Source organism: Ixodes scapularis, unplaced genomic scaffold, assembly GCF_016920785.2.
Source record: "Ixodes scapularis isolate PalLabHiFi unplaced genomic scaffold, ASM1692078v2 PGA_scaffold11__112_contigs__length_91849675, whole genome shotgun sequence".
Lineage (NCBI taxonomy): Eukaryota > Metazoa > Arthropoda > Arachnida > Ixodida > Ixodidae > Ixodes > Ixodes scapularis.
The window spans coordinates 49,903,329-49,924,846 of record NW_024609837.1 but is presented as its reverse complement, the minus strand read 5'-3'; the positions used below and the strand labels follow the sequence as shown (position 1 = coordinate 49,924,846).

Below are 21,518 nucleotides of genomic sequence, written 5' to 3'. Positions count from 1 at the left end.
ACCTGATAGAATCAGCCGCTCTGTTCTCTTTATGTAAACATGGGTTGCACGTGACGTCGTTCAAAGAGCGCTCCGATGGCCACCAGAGACGAGGGCAAGAAGGAGCTTCTCTCTTATCAGGATCCTCTTTTGTGCCTCCCGGGTTTGCACAGACGTCGCTATTCTCCTCCAAGAAGATGATAGAAGATTAATTTGTCACTCAAAATTCTTACAAAAGCAGCTTCCCTCTCCTCCTCTTACATGGTGGTCAAAGTATGTGATGTGACGTCAGTGCAACCCATGTATAGAAAATAAAGTAGCGGAATCTGCTAATATTTTTGCCAGAAAACAACTTCCGCGCTCTTGCATGTCTCCAGTAGAAACGCGCCAGTGGTGTCAGCATGCTTGCCTATATTATACCGAATCCCACAAGCGTTGTGGGGTGACGGATAGCTTGCAGGTCGGTAATACCTGTCGAAACGTTACAGGGAATCATTCGGCACAATTTCGTTGAGCACATTGCAAGGAGCTTACAAACAAGCTAGAGCACGACTATCCGTCGTGTTCCAGTTTGTCGTCTAGCTCGTCACGCGTGGCTGCTTTCGAGCTTCCGAAAGAAGAAAATGTTACAGTATTTTTTCGGACATTCAGTTAGAACGCTTTGTAATTTTACAAGGTAAAACCGACCTAGAAAATTCACCTTTGACGACAAGTTTAGATTGCTACGTGCAGGCGCCGACTTTTACGGCCCATGTTAGATCGAGCCTGTTTATTTCTGACACCCTATACGTTCATTGGTGACGTCACTGAAACATTCCCGGCGCCTATCGCTCGCCCGGCTGGAGCGATAGGCGAGCTGAGGCGCGACGCGGAAACGTGGCTTGGAGAAGACGCCACGACGCAGCTGGACCGAATGGCGAAATCAACTTGGCAGCTGGCGACCTCTAAGGTGTTTTCTTACGTTTTCTCGCCGGCGAAGGCTGAGGCGACTAGGGTGAGGAAGCCTGCTCTTAAGAAGTTCGCCGCTCCGAGCGAACATGACTCTGATATATACTGTGCCATTTGAGTGCGCGGAGGATAAACTCAACGAGGCGTGTATCCTTCGACGCCGATGTCTTCAGCGTGTATGTTCCGCGTCCCGGAATAGCAGACGACGCGCGTCGTGGCGGCAAGACGCCGTCGCTTTTCTCTGACGCGCGTTCATACTTTCTCCCTGACGGTAAACGGACGTCTCTCCTTTCCCGGTCGGCTCGGAATGGAAGATTATGTGGCGGCGGTTCGTAGAACGACACCCCGACGAGTCCTCGGGGAGGAGGTGCGACCGCGAGTCGACGGCCCATATACATTTCTCGTGGCACTCGGGGCCAGCGATCATCATCTGCTGAGCCAAGGGCTTGCTGCTCTATGCGAGACAGCGGCGTTCCTGGAAGACGGCAGCGAAAAATGGCAGCCCCATTTGGGTCTATCGCTGTTCGTCCTCGTCGCCTCCTTCTTTTGTTTTTTCTAGGTGTTGTTTTCAGTTACCCTTGTCCTGTTTGCGCGTCTGTTTTGTCACCGTGTGTGTATCTCTGTCTCTCCGCGTGCGTAGCTGGTAGCGTCGGCTGCGTTTGGACTTTTATTGTGAAACGAAGTATAGTTGCTCGAGTACATGCGAATGAGACGCAAGATAAAGCCAAGCACTTTTACAGCAGCGGGAAGCTACAGTGCTGTGGGTGTTACGCTGGCCTTGGCGATGTGGCACGAAATATTTGACGCCGAGCATAGACCTTTCCAGCGTTTGTCACCCGGGCGAAAAATGGTGAGTCACATAGCTGCGGACGCATGAGCAGCGTCCAATATACCGCACAGCAGATGAACATCGCATGCTTAGAACGCCTTCCACAGCCAGCTGCAGCGGACGAAAATGGCAGCGCGCAGAAGCCGATTTTCGCGAAGGTCGAGAGGATCTGTAGATATTACCGTGTTACGACAAACTTGGGTGTGTTACTGGAAGTTCAAAGCGATGTCACACCGGTCATAAACATTTAAACTGTAAAAGGGAACTTTCTGAAAAGCATGTACATTCTGTCGCGGAATCTCTGAACTCTCACCAAACGTTACGCAAAGGATCAGAACCATTTAGGTGTTCTGTGAACAGTATAATGTTTTGGTCGTTGACCGACATATAGGGGATGTCGAAGCACAAAGAATGATTCCAAGCATCTGGTAGTGGAGAAGCCAATGCAGCCTCAATAACAGGAACAAAGGCCAGGCTCATCCTTAAGGTGAACAGTTGGCTGCACCAGAGCAGCTGAATGAGCCTGCATGTACAGTTAGTTGTAAGTGCGCAACTGTACTCAATTTGTCGGCTTGAGAAAAATAAAGAATACGACGCTGGCCACGAATCTTAAAGACACTGCAGTCTCGAACAACCAAATTATTTTCGCGGGTCTTGGAGTCTCAAAAGTAACTTGGACGTTAGATGTTCGTACAGCATGTGTTTAGTCTGTCAGAGTCTGGCGACACTGTTCGACGCTATATATGAGGAATTTAGTCAATGCCATTCAACTTCTAGTCTAAGGTCCGTAACGTAAATCGAAACCCGCATATCTCGAATACTCTATTAAATATACTCTGTTTCAATAGCTTTAGTAGTCTTTCGGTATCTGGAAAATACGCCTGATTTGGCATATTTGCTAAACTATCCTAATTACGTTTTTGCTATATTACTCATTATCTAAAAAGCATTAAGATTGTTTTCAACCTTCGAAGAAATATATATCGCAGGAATAATTTACGGGAGTAAGAACACGCAGCGCTTCTGGAGCAAAGTAACACAGTTTGTTTCTACGGGCTTTATTCGTATAGGATTATGATACATATTATTTTTGTCCAGAAAAAAAAAGAAAAAAAAAAGATTGAAATAAAAAAAAACACTATTGACTGGAATAGATATATGCTCAGGAATTCGGCAAAGAGCGCTTAGCAATTGCTGAAGAACCCACAAATCGTACACGAGAACGTGAATCCAGCGTCGTTAGAAAGACTGAGTAGCGACGACCGCCGTCTCACCGAGGCACGCTGTTTCAGGAAGCGTTATTTCGGTGCCCATGCCCCGCGTCGCGCCATCCCATTTCCGAGACGCAGTCGAGTCGAGATCCCGGGTCGGAGTCCTTTCCCCCTCTTTCTCAGGGTCGGGGCCTTCAGAATAAACTCGCAGCTGTCGTGAGGGTCGGCGTCACCCTGGGGTCCCGTGCCGCTGGCGTTCAAGCGCCGCCGTGAAGCGCTGGAGACGCTCATGTAGTACGGCGGGCATGTGTCGTCGCGTCGTCTTCTGAAAAGGAGCATCGTTTCTGGCACTGGCTTGGAGCTTCTTTTTTGTTTTGTTTTGGTTTGTTTGCAAAGGCTTTTTGCTCATCCGTAGAGCCACGCGTTATGTCGGCGTGACTTGTGGCGTAGTAGGATGTGGTCTTGAGCACCGAGATCCGAGGCCGGTGGCCCTTGGCGTCGTGGCACGCGACAGCTGCCAAGAGATCGTTCAAATGGCTGAGACTAGAACCACTCATGAGTCCGCGCTTGGGAGCAACGACACTGCAGCCTTCTTGCTGCTTAGAATCAGTGTTGTCTGTAGCTTGAAGGGAAATTTTAAGAAACGCTTTTCCTTCCTTCAGAAAAGTTTTGACACTTCGTGACAGAGCAAAACGATAGCTTCATTCTTTCTTGGACATCAACGCCTTGCGGGTATCCAACAACTGAACAGCAAGAAACATCGCAATGTTCCGCGGGAATATACTAGATCATACAATATCAATAAACAGTAATTAAACTTTTGGATGCGTATAGTTTTCATTCCAATGCTTTACTGTTTATTTACAATGAATCATATAGTCCAAATTGACAAAATTATCAATTTCTGCTTTTTGTTCTCAAAATATTGTAATGTTTTCCAGGTATTCTTTGCGGGCGGCGGAGAAAAGCTCACCAGAGAAAAGCTCACCTGAGAAAATCTCACCTGAGATAAGCTCACCGGAGAAAAGCTCACCGCAAAACCGGCAGATGCAGAGAAAAGCTCACCAGCCTTTGAGCGGATGGGGAGAAAAGCTCACCGATTTTTTTCTTTAACTTGGCGGATTCTGTGTCAAACGTGGTAATTTAACACAATTCGCATTCGTCACTTCATTAGAAACATGTCCTTTTTTTGTGATATCCTTGAAGTTCATTGGGCATATTTACTAAATTCTCAGAAATTAGTGATCACCCATTTTGTATTGGAAGTATTCACTGGACGCCACATTTGTGGGTGCTGCTTAGAGCGCATGCTCAGAATGAGCTCACATCAATAGGCTGCTAAGACCGACAGTATTGATGGTGCGGAATGCACGTTGCAGAAGAACTGTGGAAGCTCGCCATCAGCACACGCTCAGCATTCGCACACATAGCTATGGCCTATGTTAATGAAGCCGCAAGTACAAAATCAGAACATCGTACTCCGGTAAAAAAGACAACAATTTATTGACAACTGACAGTGCGCCGTCGGTAGCTCTGTCAAAAAAAAAAAAGAGGTTTGTTCTTTGCGAGCTAATATGAATAGCGGTGTGTGAACCGTTTCAGCTCCAAATATTGCGTAGTGCTTAACAGATAAGTAGGTGTTGATGTAATCAGTGTCGGCTACGCTGTTTTCTTTCTGTTCATTTCACTAACAAAAACTTCAGTTGCGAGAACAGCTTCGTCCTGTCGTGTTTGTTGTCTTTACTCCGTCGTCGTCGTGTTTTCATCATGTATAACGTTTACCAACTCGCCCTATTCGCTACCTTACAGAAGACTAGTTTTTGTATAGGTCACGAGTAACAACGGTGACAGTGTGCAGCCAAAAGGTCATGGGTGGCTCACCGTAGAAGGGACCTATCGCACAAAGGCAAGGTGTGGCAACACCAGCACCAACGGCTAGAAAACGTACATGTTCGGGGAAGAAAGAAGCCTCGATAACCTACTTACTGTTTTATCCTGTTTTCAAAGGTTAACAAAAGCTTCAAAGAGAATTTCGGGCACCGCGTTGTTGCGCATGCACTTTCGGGATTTACAGTTTTGATATTTAGGTTTTAGGCATACATTATTAAGTTTTCCAACTTTTTCCTGTTCTTCAAGTTCATGAAGTTTCCAGTTAAGCTGTCGTTGCCTAGAGAGTAAGCCACAGAAAGCACTCGCCCGCAATTACTAATTTGGGAGCAATATACCTAGGGTTCGGAGTTTTCAGTTTAAACCGATAAAAGCCGATAAAAGTAAGCCGAATTCATTTCCGAAAATTCGGTTTTAACCGAATAACGTGTTTGTAGGTTCGGCGTTTTCGGTTTCAACCGATAAAAGTCCGCCTAATCCGTTTTATAAATTCAGTTTTAACCGAAAAAAGTCAGTTTTTAGGGCCACGTAGAGGTGGGTGGGGGAAAGGGGGGGGAGAGAGGGCTTTCCAAGGTTCGACATTGTGTGACGTCTTCGTGATTGCCCTCTTCCAAGGTTCAACATGCAACAAACAAGGTCTTGGATTGGCCTTCGCGGGACATCTGTGTCCTTTCAGTGATTGGGCTTAAGCACCGTTCACACTCTTGCGACCGAGTACGACCGAGGCTGAGTTTACATGGATGCGATCGTAGCGAATCGAATCGAGATTAACCGCCTATGATTGGGTAGACGAGGAAGGGAAAGGAGGATCGCGGGCGCGTGACTGGTCACATCTCGATTCGATGCGCCATGGTCGCATCCATGGAAACGTAGCCCGAGAGAGACCAGAACGGTTTTTAAGCCTCTTGCGGCTTCTTAGGACCGGACGCACTGCAGCGGAGCTGGTCCTAAGAGATCGCAAGAGGCTTAAAAACCGGTCTGGTCTCTCTCGGTCGTACTCGGTCGCAAGAGTGTGAACGGGCCTTTAGTGTGTCAAGTTCCCGGTCCTAAAAAATAGTTCGGATGTGGGCTAGTACTATAAAGGCCTATTCACACTCTTGCGACCGACTTCGACCGAGAGAGACCAGACCGGTTTTTAAGCCTTTTGCGACTTCTTAGGACCGGATGTGATGCAGCGGAGCTGGTCCTAAGAAGTCGCAAGAGGCTTAAAAACCGGTCTGGTCACTCTCGGTCTAACTCGGTCGCAAGAGTGTGAACGGGCCTTAAGATTATTCGCTTCATGCACTTCAAAGGAAATCAAGGTTAACACCCTCTCTCAACCTTCCCTGTGGTTAAAAACATAAATACAATCGACTTTTTTTTTTTTTCATTCGGCTGGGTCTGTACGGTCATCACCTCAGACGGCCACGTCGTCAGAATGGGAAGCAAGAAGAAGCGCGCTGAAGAATATGCCCGCGAATTCCGTGATTTTGAAGTGTGTCCTGACGGAAGTTGTAGCGAACACCACGTATGTATATGTGCCGGTATTCTTAGAGTGATCACAAATATCACAGCTACAAGGATCATCTGATCCGGTGTTCGATGGTGTTTCTGTCATACTGTAAAACCCTTTATTTTCGCGGCCCCTATTTTTCGCGAATCGGTCACAGATGACATATAATCGCGACCACTAAATTTCGCGAATTTCAGACACCTGCATTAAAAATCTTAAGGACCGAAAGTTTCGCGCGCCCTTAAATTTCGCGAATTCTTTAATTCGTGAAATTCGCGAAAATTGAGGGCTCGCGAACATTAAGGGTTTTACAGTATTCCCCCCAAAAAAACAAAAAAAACGGTGAACTTTTTGGGGAATAAATATACACCGAAAAAAAAAATGAAAATTGTTTTTTAAAATAAACACCGCAAAAGGTACGCCGAATTTCTAAAAAATGAAAACCGAAAGCGGGGAACCCTAATAATACCCAATAAATTTGGCAAATAATACAAAAAATAACATTTCCTTTTTTACAAAGCTGTGGAATTTTAATGATAATAAATTGAAATATGTTACGCACGATCCAACAGCCTCCATATAAAAAGAAAAAAAAATCGGTGAACTTTTCTCGGCATCCGCCGGTTTTGCGGTGAGCTTTTCTCCGGTGAGCTTTTCTCCGCACTCTAAAAAAAGCCCATGTGTCTGCTTGCCCGCACAACACTCGGAGAGCCAATCACCGCAACTTACGAAGGCAGCACATCGAATGACGATGCAGAAACATATGCTAGATCAAAATTGCGCAGTCTGAGTTGTGACATTAAGCAATGCAAAACGTCACTCTTGCATTGCTTAATGTCACAACTTAGACTGCATTTTTTGGTCTAAACATATGTTTCGGTATCCTCATTCGCTGAGCTACCTCCGTAAGTTGCGGTGATTGGCTCTCCCAGGTGTTATGCGGGAAAGCAGATGCACGGGCTTTTTTTGGAGTGTGGTGAGCTTTTTTCCGGTGAGCTTATCTCCGCTGAGCTTTTCTCCGGTGAGCTTTTCTCCGGGATTCATTATTTGCCTGGGTATCATAGAAAGAATATTATTTATAATTTTTGATATTTCCTCGGAAACTTCTTATTCCACGGAGTGTCCCAGAAAGTTGGCCATTGGTATTTTCGGATGTGTACTCTTCCAATTGCAGTTCCTCTGGCAACAAAATGGCGACGCCTAAAAGATGATCGGGGGGAGGAGTGGGGGGGGGGGGTTCATGCTTAAGCTTAGGTTGTTTAGAGGTTCTAGTTCAGACCTTGTGTGTGCGATAATTACGAGGTAGTCTTTTCTTTGATCCCGATTTATTAGAAAAATCGACACGCATAAATGTAATCTTTTTTTTATTTTTTCTGCTTCGAGCCCGTAGATTGAGTGATTACCATAACTAGACTTTCGCAGAAAGTGGTTCAGTGCCCCCTTTAAGAACGTAGTCTTTTTCTCCATCTACACCCGCGTTTACCTTCTCTCTTTTTCTTACTTCGTTCGCTCCTTTCGTTCACTCGGGGACCGTTCACTTCTTTCGTTCACTTGAGGACCGTAGTAAGAAAAAAAAAAAGTCAGGCTTCTCGCGGAACGTTAGTAATTTCCCCTTTCGTGCGTTGAATTAAGATAAACGTAGCGGCATCTAAAAATTGCTGCAGATTACTTTATCGAGACGTATGCGTTTGGAACACCGAACGCTTCGTTTCTTTCTTCGACAATCAAATCTTGCAAGAGCTCTACTTCACGCAGCGCATCAGTGATGTGCAAAACGTCCTTTTTTTTTTTCTAATGTGAGCACGAAATAGGGATAGCGTGGCCGTAGTGCTCAATTTTCGGCGTCTCCTAGACCCTCGCGCGGAACACAGATTGGATTTTAATTACCCACGTGGCTTAAAAGCCAATTATACTATGCCCTCGTTCACTTTTATTTGCATTACTGCTTATTGGTTTGGAGAACGACAACAAATATCAACCTCGAAAAACTACTAGGGCTCCAGAAATAATGCAATTCGAGTCATCGTGTCTCTTGGTTATAATAATCGAACGTCTGCTTATTGCAAGAATCCTCGCTCGCTTTCTGAGCGTCAGTTATATAAGCTTGAACTGTGCGCAAGTTATCTTTCATTATCTGAAAACTGACACGGGGTCATTTCGCATCCAATTTTCTTTAAAGGGAAGCTACGGAGCTTCTTGGAAAAAATGAGTTAGAAGTGAATTCTAGTGTATTTTTACCCCGTGAACCCGAATACCCAAACCATTTGCTGCGTAAGTATTGTTAAACGCGAGAAAAACTCGAAAGACATTCGCTGTCCGTGACGTCATCGACGGATCTTTTGGCTGCCCAAGGCTAGGGAGGCGGGGCATCAGCCCTATTTTGAAATTGCTCTTGTGGCTCTCCGGCGCGTCGCATTGAAATATAATTTTGATATCTGTTATTCTAAAGGCCAAATGAACGCAATTCAAGCGTTTTTTCTCAAATGTAGAAGTGCCCCATCTTAACTTTAAGAAATAGTCACTACACCTTAGGATGCGTGGAATATATGCTAGAGGACGAATACGCACGAGCTATGCTAAACACATAATGACACGGCAAATTTTCCAACTTTTAGGCATGGGTTGAAACTTGGGTTTGTGCTAGTTTGTCCATTACTGAATAAAAGGTTAAAAAAATGCGAGCACATGGGGACAATGAAAAAACACGGATGACAAGACAGGAGCTTCCTATCGCCAGTCCTGGCAAGCGCCTGTCCCGTCGTCCGTATTTCTTCATTGTCCTCATCTGTTCGCGCTTTTCACCCTTTTGTTCAGTTCTAATCACGCATTCTCAAATTCTGGATACTGCTGAAAGGTCACCGGCTATCAGCGGCTAAGCCAATCACGCACCAGAATAAAAGTGCAGGATACTGTCCCATTCAGCGTTCCTGATTGCTTCAGCCACGGTGACAGCAAACGCACAAAGACGACGAGAGTCGTGACGATGCACTTTTGCCGCTTCCCGATTGGCTGCGCCGAATCGTCGTCTGCGGTCGGCCCCATCGTGGAACGGAGTATAGTCTACACCGACGCACAGTTTACAAACGAGCCCGCGTTTTGCCGTCACCGGGTCCGGGCACTGAGCGTTCGCAGAAGCCAGATCCGTACGAGGCAAAGCATCTGCGCATGCGCAGTGCCGGCAGCAGCGCCACCGCGGTAGCTTGACGTCATAGAGTTGAGTTGTTCGAACCCTTCCAATCGGAGGAGCTGTGCTGTCACCGCCCGTTTTCGTCCCCTCGTCTCCTTGAGTTTCTCTCCGTATGTACCCTCCCACTTGAGAAATACAGGCAGCTGCCATCTTCAGAATTCGTGCTTTTGGTGCGTGCTTCGTTTGCTTTCCAAACTTACGAACACGCCCGTGCTGGGTTCTGTATTTCTTAACATTGGAATGAGGCGTATATTTGGCTTCTCCCGTTGTGTACTGCTTTGTCGAAGCTAGCGTGCTTTCCAGAGCGCCGTCGAAGCTTCTTGCGTGGGTACACGCGAATCGGGCGCAAGACGAAGCCACGTGCTGGCGCAGCAGTGCGAAACTGCGGCGCCGTGGAAAGTGGGCTGCAGTCTCGACGGCGTAACTGGAGTGCTGTGTGTGGCATCGTGAATTTGGCACCGGGAATGCGCATATTTTCACGTGGCCTTCTCCATCTTTAAGGGAAGAACTTCCAGTATGGGTAAAAACGCTTTTCTCTAGACATGCCATTGGAAGTCTTTCGCGTCTTAGGCGTAAAGCCGTATTCGAACTGCTTCTATATCATTCAAAAGACACGGTTTTCACTGCAGACATGATATCAGAATTATATGCGTACCCGCCTCCGACATATTCGTAGCATGTTTTCTTCAAACGTATGCATGCTTCGAACACGTCTGCAGATGAGCTTTGTGTAATCAAAAATGCAAAACCAACATGCAAAAAAAAAAAAAAAGAAAAGAAACACGCATTACACGGCGCCTGGAAACTATCTTATGTTTTACGTATGAGCAGCTTGTCCGCGGATTTAGTTTCTTGCAGTACCGATGTTGTTGACACGTCCTCGTCTGCTTCTTTTCTGGCCTTCCAGTGTCGCGCCTGGCGAGCGCTGCCGAGGACAAGTGCTTCGTGGAGACCGCCATCCGGGAGACGCAGCTGTGCAGCAACGTGTTCAAGAAACACGTGACCGACAAGACCTTCAACGCCTCGGACCCCAAGGACCTCAAGGAGGCCTGCTGGTGAGAGGACGCCCTCTCTCATGTCGCCTCCCTGTGAAACGAACCCTAACTTTCTAAAGGGAACCAGAGAAATAGGCACACAGAAAGCTCGAACTTTCACCAATACACAAAGTGTCACAAAAAAAAATTACAGGGTCTTTTTTACCGCAAAAATAAACCACGCATCGCTGAACGCTCATTCTCCACCAAAAGGTAGCGCTAGAGGTCACAACCAGATGCCAAAGTTTCAGCCCGATCCGATAACTTAATCAAAAGTTATAAGGAATTTTCTGAAAATTTCAATGGGAAGCGGCCGACGGAGTTTTTGAATGCATGGGGCTCTATGGGCACCAGAAACCGAAAACGGACGAAAATGGGCTCCATTTTCCCATTGAAATTTTCAGAAAATCACTTATAACTTTTGATTAAGTTATGAAATCGGGCTGAAACTTTGGCATCTAGTTGTGACCTCTAGCGCCCTTTGGGTGTAGAATGAGCGTTCGGCGATGCGCAGTTTATTTTCGCGGTGAAAAAAATCCTGTAAAGTTTTTTTTTTTTTTTTTGACACCCTGTACGTGTTCAGTAATCTTTGCGTCTTGGGCTGCTACTTTATTCAATGGTGTAATATAAAGACGCTACATTGAAATTAAACTTTGCATTCTCCTCGTTCATGGGAGAACATCTCTTTTCGATATGGTCCCTATCAGCGGCGATGCACTTCCGCCAACGGTGTGCTCTAGTCTCCGCATGCCGTCGAATGAGGGCGGCTGTTGAGGACGCCGACGGCGCACTGCATTCGTGACCTCTTCGTCTCAGACGCCAACTCTCTACCCTTCGGGTGTTTCTTCATCTTGGGAAACAGCCAGAGGTCTGATGGCTTCTGGCTGTGGATCCTGGGTTCAATCCCCACCCTGCCCATTTCGATCTGGATGAGCATCGTACCGGCGTGCGAACGTGTTTCACTGCTGCGTGGTGCAAGTGTAAGACTAGGCTAGCAGTCCTGCACGGGCTAAATATGTCATCTACATTTGAGACACCAGATGTCCACTGCGGCTAACTCCGGCTTAAACGGGACGCAATCACTCATGAGCAGGGGTGTCGCGAACTGTTGTCGGACCTCGATTTTGACATCGAACCTCGAAGTGCAACTTGTTCGCCGAACCTTAGAACTTTCACTAAAGTTCGACTTATGAACAGTGTTGCCCGGCTTCTACACGAATATTTTGAATTCTGGGAAACAAATAATCTAGGAAGTCCTTTATTTTTATATTTTGTAAAAGGGTTACCATATTTACACTACATAGAAGGGAAAATATGCTCTTTTAATGCTTTCGTTAGTTAGTAATGTGAGCCAGTCATGCCAAGACACCCAGCAAACATTGCGCTTTTCCTCCGCCAGGTAGAGTCAACTGATTTTTTAATTTTCTTGCATAAGCACAAAAGTCGAACTTGAGTCGAACCTTTGTCAGTTATCACGTTGAAAGTGCGAAAAAGTCGAACTTGGTTGAACTCGAACCTAGGCAGGTTCGCGACACTCGCACTCATGAGGCGAGGTCCGCGCTGTAACGTGGGCAAGGCGTAACATCTTGAAACTGCAGCTCCTCCAAGCCTCCTTTCGTGCCGTTAACAGACGCCTTTAATGACAGCATGCAGGGACTAGTGCACGGGTAGTGAATGGGCATCGCCGTTGGGAGGTGCTATATCGATAAGTGATGTTCTCCAGAGAAAAAACAGATTACAAACATTCGTGTGAACATAACGTCTTTCAATTCCATAACTAAAGTTTAAAAAAAAAAAAAAAAAGTTACAGTTAGTGTTTCCTCCACCGCCAACTTTGAACTACGGATCGCTGAATGCTCATTATCCGCCGAAATGCAGCGCAAAAGCGGTTCGAAGCAGAGGCCGAAGTTCTAGAACTATCCGCTTTCTTTATCGAAACTTATAAGTGAGTTTCTGAAAATTTCGATGGGAAAATGGTGCCCGTTTTCGCCCGTTTTCGATAACTGGCGCCAATCAACTGCATGTATTTCAGAGCCCAGTCGGCAGCCATTTCCCAATGAAAATGTTAAAAAATCGCTAATATCTTTTGAATGACATAGCGGTTAGTTTTGAAACTTTGCCATCAGGTTCGCTTCATTTGGACGGAGAATCGGCGTTCGGCGATGCCTACTTAATTGTTTAAATGAAAACAAAAATCTGTATATTGTTTGGGGAACACCCTGTACGTTTAGGTAGGTGGATTGTATAGTCGCAGTCAAACTAAACTGGAAAGCTAGACCGCGCGTGTTTTTCCCCGGGGCGCTAGCCTGGTGGCAGCCAGCGGTGCCTATAGGGAGTATTCACTGGCGGCCATAGCTGTGTGCGCGACTGCTGAGCGCGTGCTGATGGCGAGCTTCCACAGTTCCTTTGCAACGTGCATTCCGCACCATCAAGAGTGCCGGTCTTAGCAGCCTATTGATGCGAGCTCGTTCTGAGCATGCGCTCTAAACAGTACCCACAAATATGCCGTCCAGTGAATACTTCCTATAGGTCACGTGGCGGCGGGCCATTTTAGAGTGGGGGGGGGGGGGGGGGGGGGGGAGCGCGGTAGGTTTTCAAATCAAATGCTTGAAAAAAAATGACATGCACCGCTTCTTTTTTCTTTTATTTTTGTGTTGTATTTATATTCTGCACCTTGCATTACACAACTGATTTCCCGCCAAAAATAATTAAGATAAAATGAAAATTGCCCTTATTATTTCGTATTCTCGATACAGCTTGTTTAGCGTTATCTGATGTGATACCCGCCCGAGCTCTGAGTCTACCGTGCGCCCCATCCCCCCCCCTCCCCCTTTCGCTCCGAAATGAGCTCACCGTCACGTGACCAATTGATACCACTAAATGTCGCCGCGCTGGCGCCCCAGGGAAAAAAAAGTAGTGGAAAGAACGCTCCCTCGAGCGTCCCAGTTAAGCTTAACAGCAACTGTACCTTGTGAATTAAAAAAAAAAAAAAAAAAAAATCTCCTTTTTTCTTGAAAAAAAAACAAAACAAAAAACAAAAAAAAACAATTAGGCTAGGAAATATCTTAGGGTGAACGCCTAACGTGTGCGCAGGCGTCCGAGTTAGCGATGAAAGTAGGGTGCTTACATGTCTGTCTGTGTCAGGGTGAAGACATCCATTGTTGCCCTGAATGTGCCAGCGCGTGACACTCTCGCGCACTCGGTGCGTGACTTGGGCGGTAAAATGGCGTCTATGCATCAGCCAAAGCTATGCGCTCGAGCTGAGTGACACCGGATTGCGTGTACTTCAAGATGCATATAAGAAAAAGATCGGGCGGAAAAATGGCTGAGATGTCACCACTCAAGCAGAAGCGCGCGTGTGTATGAAGGCACTCTAGATGAAAGCAACTTGTAGCGCCACGTTCCGACAGGCCCATCGAACAGACGACTGCTGTCGGCTCGTTGTTCCGCTTTCTTGTCGGTACCAGAACGTGCTACCAGTCCTTAGGTTGTTGAACAACCTTACGGTTGTTCAATATAAACTAAACGCCGATTTTCTTGGACACTAAAAATAGCATTGAAAAACACAGAATATGGGACAATGAAGGCCCTGTCACACTGAGGCAACACGACAGCAACGCAACACGTTGTCCAACAGTCGGCCAACTTGTTGATCTCTCCCCGTGTTGTCCGACAAACCTGTCGCATCTCTGCAACAACGGCGCAACATGGACGGCAACGGAAATGTTGCCTCGTTATAACATCTTTCGGCAACAAAAACAGCCGCTACTTGTCTTGGACAGCGTGTGTTTGCCTAATCGCTAGCTGAGCGAATTTCGGGCCGGCTACACGAAAACACAGAGAGCTTCGATGTCAGAGCTAGTTCCTTCTCGATGACGTCTTATTTAAATAAAGGCTTGGAAAACGTTATTTAACAATAATTAAGGCTAGCGCGCAGCTAAAATAGTTATATGAATGTTTTTTCTGCGTATTTACAGAAAGCGATTGTCGAAATGGTCGCAGCTACTGGTCGTGAACGTTCAGACTGGTGTTGAAACTGAAACTCCCGAGAGGCCAACTCACATTATTGCTAGTGAAATAAACTGGCATGCCTACTCACACGCTGATGAAGTATAATAAAAATAATCCGGGACAGCAAAGATTAAAGAATCGAATCATTAAAACGACCACTCTGATCATGATTGTTGATACTTGGAACTTGGCTACAGCCGCCAGCAGACACCTGATTGGTTTCGAAAATGCCCAGGACGTTTAAACAGCTTTGAAAAATATTTATTACACCGATTGTTATTCCCAAGGCCGAACTTGTCGGCGTAGCAGTTTTTAAGCGCTGTCAGCTGAGCTCAACACCACGCTACAAAATACGCTCCGGAGCACCGCCGGTGCTAACTCAATTTTACAGTAGAAATAGGAATTGCATGAAAGGAAGAACCGGACAGAAACACTTCATACGGTGGCTTAAATCCCAAACATATATCAGCGATCTCACTTTCCTCGGTTACGGCTATCTGCTTTGTCAGCGAATGAAGAACATTTTGAAAAAAAAAGAAACGGAGGAAAATACTCACTCTGTCAAGCTTTCTAATCACAGTCACTGGTTGATGTCGTCCCGTGGCAATATCCGGCCCTTCGAACGCACTAACACTTTGTAGAGTCACATTTCCAGCCGCGCCGCGCCGCACAAAAACGAAGGTAAACAATCAAAATGGCGGAGTGTTCCCTGTGTTGTCCCCGCCGTTAGAGCGGTGTGACGGGGTTGTCGGACAGCAAATCAAACACGGCAACCGGGCGGCAGCAGCATGTTGGCCGACTGTTGCCGTTGCCGCTATGTGACAGGACACGACTTCCTTGTGTTGCCGGATATGCCTCATTCACACTGGCGGTAGAACCGCATATCGCGAAGCGGTTGCGACGCGGTTGCTTAAAGGTTTAGTGCAGTTTCACGCACATTTGATGGTGAAAACGAGAGGATCCGCTTCGCGGTTGCGATTGGAACGCTAGTGTGAATGCAGCAATAGAGTTGTCCAACTGTTGCCTCAGTGTGACAGGGCCCTATAAGCAAACCCCGACAACAAGGAACCCTAAAGCCACGGTCACACCGCGAGCGCATTGTACGAAAGGGAGTCTACAGGCATTGGCTGAGGCAGCTTTCTTCCTCGTAACATTGGTCGGGCGAAAACTGTATATTCACTGAACGCCATATTTGTGGGCGCTGTTGAGAGCGCATGCTCAGAACGAGCTCACATCAATAGGCTGCTAAGACCGGCACTCTTGATGGTGCGGAATGCACGTTGCAAAAGAACTGTGGAAGTTCGCTATCAGCACGGGCTCAGCATTCGCGCACACAGCTATGGCCGCGAGTGAATACTCCCTATAGGCATGATCGAAGTACTCGCGTGTAGGAAGCTTCGAAAATCCGTGATGTGCAGCGAAGGTCTTTGGTGGGGTGTATGAGCAGGGTGACTTCTGCTCTAGACCTGCTTTGCACACACGCCTTTTTGCGACCCAGCCCGTCGCGCATCATTGAGCTGCCTCACAATCGCTTACGACCAGCGAACACACCATGGCACACTGGCTCCATCTATCACGTAGTCCTGGAACTGCATCTATAGCTAGAGTTAAGGTTCTGCAGTACTTACCAACTCAAATGTGCGCACTATTTATGAGAAGTGATCGTTTATAAGATCATCAAATCGTTTTCAAAGCGGTCATACTTTTAATGCATAATAGAAGAAAAAAAAAGTGAAGGCCGTTTACAACTCCCTGTAACGCCAAATTAGAGCGCAGCTCTTGAGGAGGAGGAGGGAAGGGTACTGGGGGGGTCAACTGACCGGGGGGGGGGGGAGGTCACGTGACTTTGGGGGGTCACGTGACCTGGGGGTCACGTGACGATGACAATGCCGATAATGTCATCAGTGACGTCACTAATGACGTCATCAGTCACGATGACGATGCGGATACCGATGACGTCATTAGTGACGTCACCGATGACGTCATCAGTGACGGTGCGGATGTCGGTGACGTCATCAGTGACGTCACTGATGACGTCATCACTGATAATGACCATGCGGATGCCGGTGACGTCATCAGTGACGTCACTGATGACGTCATCAGTGATGATGACGATGCGGATGTCGTTGACGTCATCAGTGACGTCACTGATGACGTCATCTGTGATGATGACGAGGCTGATGTCGTTGACGTCATCAGTGACGTCACTGATGACGTCATCAGTGATGATGTCGATGACGATGTGGATGCTGGTGATGTCATCAGTGACGTCACTGACGACGTTATCAGTGACGATGACGATGCGGATGCCGGTGACGTCACTGATGATGATAACGATGCGGATGCCGGTGACATCATCAGTGACGATGACGTCATCGGGGGTCACGTGCCCCCCCCCCCCCCCCCCGTGGTCACGTGACCCCGAGGGGGGGGGGCTCGCGCGGTGCATTATGGGACTTTGCCCACAATGCACCGCGCGGTTACGCCGACGGCGACGCCGACGCCGCTCAAGCCGGAAACGGGCGCCTAAGAGCTGCGCTCTAAAACTGTCTGCAAAAAAATGTCGGGGGAAACTTTTACGACGATCCCTTAGTAACATAAAGCCTGTGTTCGAAGCACCTTCGAAGCAAGCATGCTTCGACGATGCTTGAGGACATGCCCGCAGGAAATTCTGCGATCATGTCTGCAGTGGACACCGTGTCCTTCGCACGATATAGGAGTTGCAGTCTTGCGCGCTTCTACAGGTAATCAATCACTTGTAATCTGTTAGTTTTTAGATGAATCTTGTGATTATTCGATTAGTTTAATTACGTGGTAATCGGGAAAGTAAGTTAATTACCTTTTCGAAGTACTAAAATTATTTTGCGACCGTTATTAATCTTCCCCACCCTTTTTAATGGCGCTGTCTGTTTCTGCAAGTTCTCGTTTCAAGGAATCATCGAACCGTATGCCTCCGACAGGAGGAGGGTCAAACGAAATTAGTGGGTCGGGCAGAGACGTAGCTGATAATTTGGTGATTCCAATCTAATAATGGACAGTACGAAAGGCCCGTTTTTCAGACCAGTGGAAGATCTTTGTGTTTGAAAATGTGAAGTAGTCGGGAAACGAGACTTTTACTTTTTCCTTTAATGGTCCATTCATTTTCGTCTAACATAGATCAGTAATCTAATTGAATACGTTTTAACCACTAGTTATTGTAGTTGTAATTGATTACTGTTCTTGAGTTACATGTACAACAGTGGGCAGTGGGAGTACGGCTTAAGTACGTAAACCTGGCGTTACTATGGACGTTGTTCTGCGCAGCGGAGCACTTACTCCTCCCTGGGGACCTCCAGTGATTATGGTTGTTCTGTTTCAGCTCCGTGGACCGTCTGGAGCGGTGCTTCCAGGCGGCCGCCTTCAACTCGGGCTGCAAGGAGGAAGTGAGCGTGCTCGTGTCGTCTCTGATCAACGTGGCCCGGAACCTTCTGGGTAACGTCTACAAGACCAAGTGCAAGTACTACAACTGCAACTCCGCCGCGACGCCGTCGTCGTCTGCCCTAGCCCTGCTGCCGCTCCTGGCGTTGACACTCTTCAACAACATGCGCGCCTTATAGCGGGACACCCGGTAACCTTGCCCACGTGACGGGTCGTGGCTTCGGACGGTCTCATCACGGGATGGCGGACGTCTCGCGGGCGCCCGGGTGTGTCGCCCTGTGCTCAAGTACTTTTTTCGGAGTCCGATGTTGCGGCAAGCAATATTGCGGGTAATTCTTCCTGCTGTGGTGGTGCGTGCGGGCGCGTGGACTCCTTCCACGCAGTCTGATGTCGTCATGTACTTCTGCGGAACGGTTTGATGACGTCATGTACTTTTTCGGCATGGATCTGATGACGTCATGGGGTCTCCAGCGTGGATTCGTCCAGACGAGGGTGCTTGTTGGATGGTTAAGTGACGTCACCGCCTCTTGGATGTAGCTCCGATCTGGGAGTCGAACACGTTGATGGTGACGATCGAAGCACAATCTCGCGCTGAGGACTGATCAGTTGAACCTATTGGCGCTGAAGTTTGGATTCTTTTTTCTTCTTTTATTTTTGATTATGTAGAACTCTGTAGTCCTAATTCTCAGTCTAAATAATTTAGGATCGTCTTCTAGCTGTGACGTGAATGTTAAGCTTGGGCGCTCCTCGAAGAATGCGCCTGTTGTTCTGACGCTCTGGTGACGCTCGCTGAAACGACGCAAAGAGATCCCAGAGCGTTAACTGGAATTACGTTGTTCATTTACAGTGTGTTTTGTATGGATCAGTTTTGTTATTGTGCGCTCACCGCTGTGTCACACTTGAAGATCAGTTCGTGCCAATTGTCCTCTTCAGAAAGGGTGCAAACGGTCACGTTAAAAATATCATTCAAGAATGATCTACATTACACGCAGATGAAACAGTCTGGCTATCGTCCCCCGCCCTCTAGTAAGCAAACTAAAATGCTCAATATTCGTCATTTGCTTCCTTGCCTGGCAAGGCAAGCGTTTCGTTATCGTTTGTTTGTTCTCCAAACACTTGTGTTCTTTGGCAGGATCAGACTCGTGAACTCCTCACAGTCAGATTTACATATTGTGTTATTGTACGAGTGAACTACAAAAAAAAGTATACTTAATAAGAGAAACATTTAAGAGGGCGGTTAGGTGGCAGCGCGAGGGAGTTTATGCATACTGGCGGGCTCCATTTAAAACTTACCTTCGTTCAAGTCTCCGCCCTCTCCCCCGATATCCAGTTCGCACAAACATTCAACTTGGCAAAGTAAAAAAAAAAAGATATTGCTGTGAAGATTAGTTATTGGATTGTTTATTTCGGCGCAGAGGGAGAGGGAGAAGCGAGGAGAAACAAGTAGTACAACTATAATCACTGAAAAGGTGAGAACGGCAGGGACGGACGTCAGTTGTCCCGGCTCCAGCGGCAGCTTTCTACCTTCGACAGTGCTTCGGTGTCTCGGGCACTTGGAGCGCGCAGACAAAGCACAGCGGAAGGCAGGAAGCGCGTGCTAGAGGCTGGGCGTTCGAAAGACACGCCCTGCCCTTCTCATTCCGTCAGTGACTATAAGTGTGTGTATTCGGGAATAGTTTCGCAGCGGCTCGCAGAGTGGCGGTCTATACGTGGCGTTGCCTCGCGTTTTGTGTGGTTCATGCTCCGTACGTCTTCCGTATCGAGTAATGCAATATTGTCTTGCCGAATAATGAGCTACAACCTTCTATCACGTGTTACATACACCTATATGAAACGCAAGATGGATGGAGCACGCGTGCAGTGTTGAGCGGGAAACCTGGCGCCATCTGGTGAACCGGTGTCACTAGATAAAGATACGCCAGTAAGTGGGGAGGCCTCTTTGCATTCTCTCCTCTTCCGAAGCGTGAGCGCTTTGATTCTGACCACCTTGTTGCAGTGCGGGGGTGGGGAGTGGATACAACAAACCAACTTGCTTGGTTCCATCCGAGTATAACAATGCAGCGGAGGTGTTTTCTCCGAATGAGTGTGAATGTAAAGAAGGAAGTACTTGTTGATTTTGTAATATCGTGTTTATTTTTATTTGAAAAAGCCTCACTTAAAAAAAAGCAGGTCGTGTTTTTTATGGCCTCTTCTTTTTTTCTCGCAAAGTCCTGAATCGTCGTACCTTTTAGGAAGAGAGTGCTTATTCACTGAATACACCAAAGATTTCGATCGAGAGAGTTTCAAGAGTTATAACTTGTCTACGTGTACCACCTCTCTTTGTGGGGAATGATCGTGTTGCTTCGAAATGAAATTAAGAAAAAAATATTTTGCGGGTGTTGTGTCGGAGCGTGTGTTACGATGATTCGCCCGATCAGGAAGTCGCTCTAGGGAGATGTTACTGTTGCCTGTAGTTTGCTCACAGTCTCTTGCGTTCACCCCAACGTTACTTATCTATACTATATACTTATGTTTTTATGCTTTTTTCGTATTATTTAGAGAAGAGGGCCATGCATTGCCTTCCGACTTGGGCCCACGTGATCAGAATGATTTGCGGCTTGAGAGATTTCACAGCTGATTGTCTTCTTGTGAGTTTTGTGTTACTTTTTTTTTTGTTTCCTGAGATCGATACCTCTTTTACATGTTTCTTCTTGTTTTTCTCTGGATACTGCGATTGTTGCAAACATTAAACCTGCCGATGAGTTGTCTTTTTTGAACACTGTCCGCGACTGTCTTTTCTTTTTACAGTGGAGCTGTTAATGGCTACCTTCCCCAGCATCGTGTCCGTCAGCAAATAAGTGTCGACTCAACCCTCCGGACAGCTACCGGCATCTATGATCGACAACGGCAACCAAACAACCGGCATGCCGGTTGTCTGGTTTCCATCGTCGCTCATAGATGGCGGCAACCTCTCCAACCTTTCCGCTCCGGCTTTCCGACTTGTGGCCGGCCATTTCTTCATTCCCACCATAGTACAGTTTCGCTGGTCTTCCTTCTTCACCAGAGGGGAAAGGCTGAACGTTTTTTTTTTTACTTGTTAAACTTTGGTCTTTCGTTAGAGGAAGTAACAGCGCGAAAGGTCCAGGGCAAAGCGGAAGAGTCGCACAGATAGACGCACACCACTGCGGGGATCTGAGCTGAAATCTCGTGGCGAGAAACTCCACGAGATTTCTGACCGCCGCGATTTGCCAACGCCAAGGTCTAGCCCGGTGCTGGCCAATCACGGCCGGCGGTCAGAAATCTCGCCGACGTACTCGCCGTGAATCCAGCATAGGGTTCGTCTTTCTGTGTGTACCCCCCTGGCGTCATGATACACTTTTGCTCTGTTTCTACCCATACGATGGCTATATTCCTGTTTTATAAGTGACAGTACGGATCTGATACGAATCACTTCTCAGTCGCGTGTTGTCCGCAACTCGATGAATCGATTCATAGCATGAAGGTTGCAAGCGTCTGGAGGCGAGATGATGACACCAGAGGTGAA

At 47.1% G+C, this 21,518-nt stretch overlaps 1 protein-coding gene across 1 annotated transcript; it reads left to right on the top strand.

Moving 5' to 3' along the window:
* Positions 1-10,049: 10,049 nt before the first annotated feature.
* Positions 10,050-20,751, top strand: LOC121835061. The gene is made up of 3 exons (XM_042288992.1): positions 10,050-10,053; positions 10,441-10,588; positions 17,937-20,751. Exons 1-3 carry the CDS (start codon positions 10,050-10,052, stop codon positions 18,172-18,174), a joined length of 390 nt encoding a protein of 129 aa, XP_042144926.1. The 3' UTR covers positions 18,175-20,751.
* Positions 20,752-21,518: the final 767 nt, after the last annotated feature.